Source organism: Etheostoma spectabile, chromosome 7, assembly GCF_008692095.1.
Source record: "Etheostoma spectabile isolate EspeVRDwgs_2016 chromosome 7, UIUC_Espe_1.0, whole genome shotgun sequence".
Lineage (NCBI taxonomy): Eukaryota > Metazoa > Chordata > Actinopteri > Perciformes > Percidae > Etheostoma > Etheostoma spectabile.
In genome coordinates this window covers 15324331-15334284 of record NC_045739.1, presented here as the reverse complement: position 1 = coordinate 15334284, position 9954 = coordinate 15324331, and the positions used below count along the sequence as shown (strand labels likewise).

The window sequence follows — 9954 nt, the reverse complement described above, 5'->3', positions numbered from 1 at the left end:
GGGGGGGGCGGCATGCAACAAAGGGCCAAAGGTTGGAATTGAACCACGGCCGCTGTGGGAAGGACTGAGCCTCTGTACATGGGGCACATGCTCAACCAGGTGAGCTACCCAGGCATTCCCAAGGATGACCTCTTGCGGTGGATGATGCTAAATGCACCGTCCATCACCGATGTAGTTTTTTTGGAGGAGTCAAGAGTTTGAGCTGGTATTTGCACAGCTGTTTTAATGATGGGGGAAAAAGCATGACTTTACACTAAAAGCAGAACTATCACAGTATGTTTGTGTGTATCCCTGTAGAAGCACAAGGCTATAGTGAGAAGCAAGGGATTTTTAAAAACTGGGACATATTTGGAACAGGTGGTGGAAAACTGGGACATCTTGGTATTTTTCAGAGAGCAGTTTCCAGCTGGGACACGTTTAAGGCAGTTTGGGGAGTCTGGTCACCCCACTTTACAAACAATAATCACATGATTTCCTGAACTAAAGAAGCAGTTTCCAAAGGAGATATTTACAACTTGAAAAAGACCAGCTGTATTTGTACAGCTACTAATACGGATAGTCTTGTTGAGTTAATGCTAGTGAACCTTTCAACAAAATTCACACCTTCCTGTCTAAGTTAATGGCCGTATGAGGTCAAAAGTATCTGGAAGTGGACACAACTGTGGTACAACAGCTCACCATCGTCAGGTGTGGTGTAGCGAGCAAATTCAGGAAAGTATTCCTCGATTTTGGACTTCCCTGCCAGCACCTTCTCTGCTAGCAGGTCCTGTTTATTTAGGAACAAGATGACAGAAATGGTCCGCAGCCACCTGAAGAGAACAAAACACCATGAATCAACATCGTACACTTAACTATCAAACTGTTTTTGAGTGTGAAGAACGACATGAGAAGAAATCACTTCTTAGAGGTGGTCAAATAAATACAAATGGAATCAGTGGGTGACAGCTCTGTCAGCGAATGACATTAAAAGATAGATAATTCCTGGAAAATAATAATTATCCTAAAGTGTCTGCATGGTTGCCCAACTGCACAAAAGAACTAGTTTTGTGTATTGAAAGGTCTAAACAGCTCCGAAGGGTTCTACAATTGAAACCTGCAAAATAAAAAAAGTGGAATACATTTTGACTGTCTGGATTATGTACTTGGACAAATACATTTTAACATTTTACAGGGCTTGACGGATTAACATTATTTGTCTGCAATTACAAAAAATTGTAAGTTCTGAAAAGGCTTTCCGAAAGGCATATTTTCCCACGTTACTTCTACAATGACAGAAAACAACATGCAGACAGATCCAGTATCTATCTCTCTTCACCTGTTGTTCCAGATGTTCTTAAAGAGGTTGAGGGCCTCCTGTAAACGGTTGGTCTGATTGTCCTCTCTGATCACCATGTTGTAACTGCTACTGGCCACCACAAAGATGATGGCCGTTACATCTGAGGATGAGAGAGGGGACAGATCAATCAGACACAGTGAGAGAAAAAGACATGAGTGGAGCAAAGTGAGAGGAAGCAGAAAGAAACACAAGTTACCGTTAAAGCACTGAATCCATTTACGGCGTTCATCTCTTTGACCACCAACATCAAACATACTGTGTAAATTTAACAAGAGACATTGGTGTTAACAGGTGAAATACTGCCATCATGTGGAGAAACTGTACATCTTAGATTCTCATGTGTTTTTATCCTGAGTCATTGTACATGTTTAATATTGAAGCTATGATTCTGTTTAGTAAGACATATCAATATACAATTATTTCCCTGTCCTTTCCTTTATGCTTTTAACTCACTGGAAATTAACTTTGTCCACTTGAAATCTTGTCTCAAAGATTCCTGAAGTCAGAACTCTGCACCGCAGCAAATCCTGGTAAAAGATAACAGAAATTGTAACAGAACGGTTTCCAAGATCATGAAAATATCCTACAGAATTTTGAATGACTAAACTGTAAATCTGGAGCAAGTATTACACCATGCAAATTGCTTCTGTGGCCTGCACTTACTTTCTAGATCAGAGTAAAAAACTTGAAGGGACTGGGACACAAGATTTTTTTTATTTTCTGCCCCTATTTTGAGGCTTGCATAAATCAACTTGGGTAAAAAGACTACCGGTACATAGACTTTATCTTGGATGGTTGATGGTCTTTGATGGACAGCATCAAAAAGCTATGCTGCTCTACTCCAGGAAAAAAGTTTAAACTGAAAACAAATTCAGTGGTTAGATTGAGATCCAACTCTAACAACTTTTTTGGTTTGCACTATTACATTTGAGGAAGGATTATTAGTTATGACAAACAGTAACGGACTGCTTCTTAATGATGAATATAAAAATCATACAAACTTTCAAAACCACTACATCTTGAAATACCTCTAATATATGAAATGCATAATGAAGTGTGTGGTTTTGTTACTTTGGCGGAGTTTCACTCACCTGATCTGTTGGAGTGTAGTCACTCTGTTTCACAATGTCGATCTTGTCTAGAAAGCTGAAGAGAGAGAAGAACTAAAGTAAGAACATTGGTATGGGGATAATATTACTATTATTATACAATAATATACTGTATATTTTATTATAACAGATTGCAGTTTCATTGTTGAAGAAAAGACTTGCACAGATGTGCTCAGTCACCACAATCAGTATCAATCAACAAAAAGAAAAGTTTACAAACATGACAGAGCACTTTTTATGCAGCGGGCATCCTCATCAACAAACAAACAAACGAATGATACTGTGTTTTGCTTGTTGGGTGACCTTCAAGGCAGAGACATCCTCCCTGCTTGTTCAATAGCCAGGGATGACATTAAAAGCACTCCAACGTGCAATAAGTCAAAAACGCAAAAGCACATATGCCAGAAGGGAATAAACATTCCTACACGGGATCAGGATGACAAAGAAAACAAGAGGAACGCATGTCCAAAAATCACAGGACTTGTGTAACCTTATTTCACTTGTGAAAGTATTGGTCATTTCAAGTTTCAGGTCTGTGCATCAGAAGAAATCCAGCTCTCCTACAAAACCAACCTAGAGAGCTTCAAGTGTGTGGCACTATTACTACTTTAATTCGGCATTTCCTACTGATGAAATGGTTTAATTGATATACAGTTATTAAGTGTGAGAAAGTAGGCAACCTGCAATATCTGCCATGATTGAAAATCTCCCGGAAACGACTAAACATCATGGGGAGAAGCATTCCCGGGGAATCTTTCAGGCTCTGAACTTCTATGATCTATCAATGTAGAATGCAACTGAAAAGAAATATAAAGGGATGGTGGATTATCCGAAGATGGGTGATTGCTACAGTATTATTTTCACAGTTGTCAACAGAGACAAAGTTTGAAAACAGTCATGACCCCAGACACAACTGAAACAAACAATTCAGTTTAGTAACCATTTTTCAAATCATGTCAAAAGATTAAATTGAAAGCAAAATACAATACACAAAACATTGTGTATATATCCAGCGAAAGATGAATGCTCCAACATGAGCTCTATTATTGTTACTCTATTTCTCCTTTTAAGACACAGGCTGGTCAGGATGGTAAAAACGATCTTAATGTGTGCAATGTAATACCAACTCATCAAATGAAAATATAAGTTTAAATATATAACTTCCGGGTCTTGAAGTTTAAAAAATGGCCAGTGCTGGTTTTATTTGTTAGTCTGAAATGTTCCACTAAACACAGGCACGAGACTAAATCACTTTTTGCAAGATGGGTGAAATTAATGACCAGTGAACTTCTCATCTCAGCAGTAGGAAGATCTTAGCAAATCTGTGTATTCCTTAAAAAAGAGAAACTCAATGAAAGGGGAGATGAGAGTAGGCTGAATTTTGGCAGCGGTGTTATGAAACAAGGATCATGCCATTTTGGCAATAGGGGGGGTGCTCAATGTCGGATTTTACATAGAACTACTCGTTTTCTCCCAATAAGTTAATATACAGCATATTATGATATAAATATCAACATATAATTCTGGCAATACAAATTTGAAAAGAAAGAAACCTTTTAAGAAACCCTTTTTAAAGTGTGTGAATAAATCCACCCGTCACATGACAGATTAAAGTTTTTTTTTTTTCATGACCCATGATGGAGGATCTTCTTGGCGGCAGAAATTTAAATCTTCACCCGAAATTTGCGTAAATGCATCTTTCACATAACAGCTAAACGCTGGGAAAACAGAGTTGAAAATGTGCATGGTCACGTTGATAATTGTAAAGGATGAACATTTTATTGTAACTCTGATTGCTAGAATGGCTACTGTTAAACTGCCAGATACAGAAGCACAGCTGTGATCCGATGCGCAGCCCACGGCATGACCCGTCCGCCCCGTGATCACCACGTCCTGCACACTGGACCAGCAAGCTGGGTGAAGCAGAAGCAACGTTTGCAGCAGAAAAACATTATGACAAGAGGATTGTAAATGAAGTAAATACCAGGACAGCCTTTTGCTCTGTGCGCGCCGCTTCTCGTCAGCGGGGTACAGCTGCTGACAGCTTGGACACGCGAACGAGCGCTCCAAACAATTTTCAATTAGTCTTCTACACCCTTGCACCATTTATTAATGTCAAGCCCCACCTCCCACATGATTTGACAATCAGTCGTCGACAGAAACGACTTGATGATTCTGACTCGACTGTGTAAATTCTTAGTTGGGGACACCCCTAGATGAGAGCAAACATGAAAAAGGGGGAAGACACAGAATGAGAGAGGACGGAGAATGAAAGTGTAGTGGCGTCTGACATTACAGAGCAGATTTCAAAAATAGCTCCCCAGCGCCTTGGCCTCCAGCATGGTTACCATGGAGACCCAACCACAGGCGCTATTAATAGTCCATCAGCTCCTAATCTAGTGTGGCTGGACTGTCTCCAGAAAGAAGACAGACAGACAGACAAATGGATGGATATGGAGGAAAAGACAGGCAGATGGAGAAAAAGAAAACAGGAGAAAAATAAAGTAAGAGAGGATGAGCTTGTGTTTTTATGCTGGATGTGTATTAGAGGAGGGAGAGAACAAAAGACTGGACTGTACCATCGCAATCACCTGAAGGAGAAATAGTGGGGGGGAGGGAGTTTTTCCTCATGTAAACTAACCCTGACCCAAAACCACCAATGCAGCCTAAAGTGCTGAGTTAAATGCACATAACATTCCCCAATAGTAATTTACTAGTAAAAAGCAGTGCAGGCTACAGACTTGTAGTCCACAGATGAGCAGCAATGGTATCCTGCTCACACATCACCCCTTTTCCCTCAATAAACATCCTCTGATCTGTAGATGACTCAGCCTTGGCCATGTTTTCTCCCAAACACAGCAAACTGCTGCTGTTACAGGAAAACTTTTCCACTATAATATTTCTTGTCTCTGTGTTTTTACATGCCCTTGCTTTGGAAATTCTAACGAGATACTCAACTTTGAGCTGTTAAGAACCCATTTCAGATCCCCTAGATCTTTAAACAAAACACATATGTATCATTTAGATAGGAAAATGAAAAGTTTATGTTTTGGAGATTATAGAGGAAGACAATTCTTAGGGAAAAAGCGAGGCAATTGTAGAACAGAAGGGCATAGAAAATTACGGACATAGAACCACGAGCATAGAACCACGGGGCACAACACATTGTCAACTGAACTATTTCAAACAGTATCTAACATAATTTCCATCTAAGATTTACAAATGTTTGAGCTCACTGCCAGTGACTCCTGTGTTACCTCAAATTACTTCATAAACAGGCTCAGCTTTACAAGGTCCAATGGCATGAAAACTTCACTTTATGCGCTATTTTAACATTAATGAGTTCCCCCAGCCTGCCTTTGATTTTATTTATTTTATGAGGTCATAAAGGGGAAAGGTTACCCCCCCTTTTTCTGCTTTGCCCGCCCAAAGAATTTGGCCCACCCATGAGAGAGACATCATGGCTTTCAAACAAGCAAAGTGGCAGCTGGTCAAGGCCACACCCCCAGCCTCTACCTTGCCCCCCCCCCCTCCTCCCTCCTCCACTCAATAGCTACAGACACAGAAATGGCATATACTAAGGAAAGCTCATTGTGGAACTGGCTCTAGTGGCTATAATTCTGCACCAAGGTTGAATTGTGGGAGAGAGACTTCAGATATAGTACTAGGGGACCACTAAGGTCTATATAAAAGCATCCAAAGCGCACCATTTCTCTCCCCCCCCCAAATCCTATAGCAGCTTCTAAGAGTTTCTTTTACAATACACATATTGTAAAGCTGTCTAAAATTTACACCAGACATGTTTGTGGTATTCCATTCATTCTGTGTGACTTCTCCTTTTGATTACGTTGTTTAGGCAAGAGAGAAGTATGACACTGCAATAAACAAGTAACAGTAATAACAAATAGCACAGAGGCTGTAAAATCTGGTTTGCGGCAGGAGTCACATCACCTTGCCTGAAATTAATCAATCTTTCTGATTGATAGATCACACTGTACTGTCACTTGACAGTAATTAATCAGAGCAACACATCAGGAAAGAAGAAAACCTGTGCTAAAAAAAAAAAAAAAAAAAGTAGTGACAAACAGCCGGCTGGTCACAATCAGGTGCTGATGTGTGAGAGAAAAACTTACCACTGCACTGCAGGCCAGACAACAGACTGAAGTCAGTTTGATAACAAGGTAGTGCTTACCTCACCTTAACTGACTGAATTTCCTTGGGGAAACCCTGTTAATTTCAGTTGGCTTTTTTATTAAAGAACATAATCCAAAACATTTTAATTACCATAGAATGCACACTTTTCTGGACGTAAGGACATTGTTTTGAGCCTAAAACCAATTTAGTTTTACATTGTGAACATTTTTTTTCAAAAAACCTTGAGGAAAGTGTTATGTGAATCTGATTCATTTGGCAATGGCTTGAATGTAACAGCACTAAAGCTTTAATGCTATTAAGGATGGGCAAAAGGCTCCTTTTTAAATAATAAAAAAAAAATACCTCCCATCACATAACATTAGCATATATTATATTCTGTAGAATACCATACTACAACATTTAACCTGTCAATTATTAGGTTAAAAGTGTACACGAAACAAAACAGGGGTAACTGCTCTGTTGCATGAAAGTGCTCTAATGTCACAGAACCACCAGGATGTCCCAAGCCCCTTTGACTTTGCTTTCCTTGGTTCACTTGTAATCTGACAGTGTGCACTAAAACAAACCAACTAAAAAAATCCAACAAAGTATAGACAAACCAATCAATCACCACCAACTACATCCTCAAAATTGACCAGAGTTGAATTCACACCTTTCTGACACAGAAATATAAGCTTCAAAAAGACTATATTTACCAAATTATAATGCTGTATTGTACTGCATTAAATTGAACAGCTGCACCTAATCAAGTGGCACCTCAGTGTAGAGATCATGTCACCATGTAGCCAGTTACTTACTATTGTGCACAGTCGATTAGTTGGTACTCGTTGGATCTATCGTAGCACGCCCTGACGCCCTCATCCTGCCACAGTGTCTTCGCATGGTCGTAAAACTCCTGAGGAGGAAACAGAAATACATGAATTATAGGACGTAAAAACTGTCAGAGTCACAGAAGAGAAGAACATATTCATTCTTGTTGCTTAAAGGACAACTGTTATAATTGTCATGATTATAATTGCATTGTGTGTTCGTACTAGAACATGTTTACATGCTTTAATGTAAAAAAAAAAAGGAGCTACATTATTTTTTTCATACTGCTAATGGCTGCTAAACCTGTATTCACCCTCTGTATGAGATGCTCTGTAGAAGCACCTGTCTCTTTAAGGCCTCCCATAGACAGTAAAATAAATGGACAATGTGACCCTGTTGATTTTAACGGAGACCAACAAAGTCTATTATTAGCCCTTTTCCGGTGAGGGCTGAGCGTTACTGCGCAGCCTCCAACTGAGGTTGACAACGTAGGTGTGACGTGAGCAGCCTGTCTGAAAGTTGTAAGTCTTCTGGTAGCTGTGCCAAGAGAAATCTCATTTTGATTCTTGCAGAGACAGAGAGAGTAGGTATATGTAAGGAGATAACATAGGCACAGGCTAATGATTGCTAACTAAAGTGCTAGTTAACATTAGTATTTAAACCTAAACAGCTAATGTAAGTCTAAACTGCCAACAAGCTTATCCTGTATCGTTTGGTAATTCCTCTACTATGCGACAGGAAGTCGCGTGGTTATGACACAATTTACAAAAAACATCTGCGACGGAGCCATAACGTGAGATACAAGGTAATGGAGCCTTTTATACATTGTTGTGTTTCTTTAGAAATAAACAATGGAAAAAAAATAACCGCTTCAGATGTAAAGTTATTTGCTGTTAAAGTGGCGTCAAAATGAATGGCAGTCAATGGAATGCTAACGGTGGGTGAGTGCTAGGTAGCATCAAAATGGCGCCATGGGAGCTACGCTTTGTCAAGGCTGGTTGACCCCCTTGAACACCCCCCCCCACCTTCCACTTCCTTGGAAATCCGGAGCCTCCACTGCGTGTTTCACTAGTTAAAGCTGGAGCTACTACAACAGAGTATATAGCAGGACTTTATACTGTGAAAAATCACCAATAAAAGGCTTCTAAACCAAATGTGTCCGAACCAAACACTACCCAATCAGACATGTTCCAGCAGTAATGCGACCCGGAATTGGGGAGACTTTAACAACATTGGCGGCCAAGATGACTTATTTTACTGCCGTTAGCATGTAGTTACATATGACAATGTTAACACTGCAGTGGCTTAATAAAAAACACTCCCGTCCTGCCAACTTAGCAGATGACCAATCATAGCAGGCCAGCTTAGAGTTGCCCACCTTTAATAAGATAAATTGTGTAATGCAGTGGTGTTTTCCAAGCTGACATGATACATTGGTGAAAACACCAAGTTTCATCTCATGTTCGATTACATGCTGTATTTTAAGCACAAAATACTGCAACCTTTGCTTGATTAAACAGGGTCAAGTAACGGAAGCAAGGAAAGAAAGCGTTCCTTCAAGCAGGAGACATTCTGGATTATCTACTGTGTATCTTACACCAAATATGACAGCGTGAAGAAAGAAAGGTTGGAAAGGGTTGTGTGTCATCCTCAATGTGCATCTGAGGGTACTGGGCGCTCAGCGCTTTTGTTGACACCCGATGCAGTGTAGGTTGTGCCTAGGCGATTGCTGTGTGCATGTCTGTAAAGGTAAATAGTGGAGTTCACTGGCACTATAGACACTCATTCACATGCTGGGACACTTCACTTCTTGCATTCTTTGTGTTGACTGAACAACTGGTGCCCTTTGTTCATTTCGTTTCAAGGATGTTGTAAAGTTGCTGAAAACACAGTGATCCGGATGGCACACATGAGCTGGTAACTTGCACAAAAACTTCCAACAACACACATACTGTTTTTACAAGGTCAATACCGATTATTAGTAGTTAATGAAACAGATAACTGATATTTGGAACCAATATGCATTTACAGTGAAATGGAAACTTTTTTGAAATGTTTCAAACTTCAACATAAAACTTTTTTAAATATTTGTTTCAAAGCTTTAAGCAATTATTTAATAAATTAGAAACTTTCAACATAATACACAGTAACGGATAGTCAGCTAGCATTGTGTGCGGGAGATCAAGTCAGACTTAGTGGTGAGTGAAACTGAAGCAGAGGGACAGACACAGAGCTGTAGCAAAGCCAAAGAAGTGCACTTTTTAATTAATTAACTTTATCAGTTATCAGTAGGGGTGGGAATCTCTTTTTTATTGTACATTTCCATGCGTGATTTAAAAAAATTTACATATAAATTTGAGTTTGTTAGATTTTGACATTTGTCACACACAAGTTTTAATGAAAGGTTTTGTCTACTGAGGTATTTATTTTGTAATCATTCCATGGGTAAGCCTTAAACATGCTTGTGAAAGTCACCTCGCACAGTAATCTTCAATCTTCAGAGGCTCAGTCATGTTTAAAGGTGGAGAATTGGCTTCTTAGAAC

General features: G+C 39.6%; 1 protein-coding gene across 1 annotated transcript in view; it reads right to left on the bottom strand.

Moving 5' to 3' along the window:
- Window positions 1–9954, bottom strand: part of gnas (GNAS complex locus) — a 42314-nt gene that overhangs the window by 1124 nt on the left and 31236 nt on the right. The window contains exons 5-10 of the mRNA XM_032521684.1: window positions 7398–7495; window positions 2428–2482; window positions 1790–1863; window positions 1533–1591; window positions 1316–1436; window positions 679–809 (exon numbers count right to left, since the gene is read on the bottom strand). Coding sequence (XP_032377575.1) covers window positions 679–809; window positions 1316–1436; window positions 1533–1591; window positions 1790–1863; window positions 2428–2482; window positions 7398–7495 — 538 coding nt within the window. The remainder of the gene's footprint in view (window positions 1–678; window positions 810–1315; window positions 1437–1532; window positions 1592–1789; window positions 1864–2427; window positions 2483–7397; window positions 7496–9954) is intronic.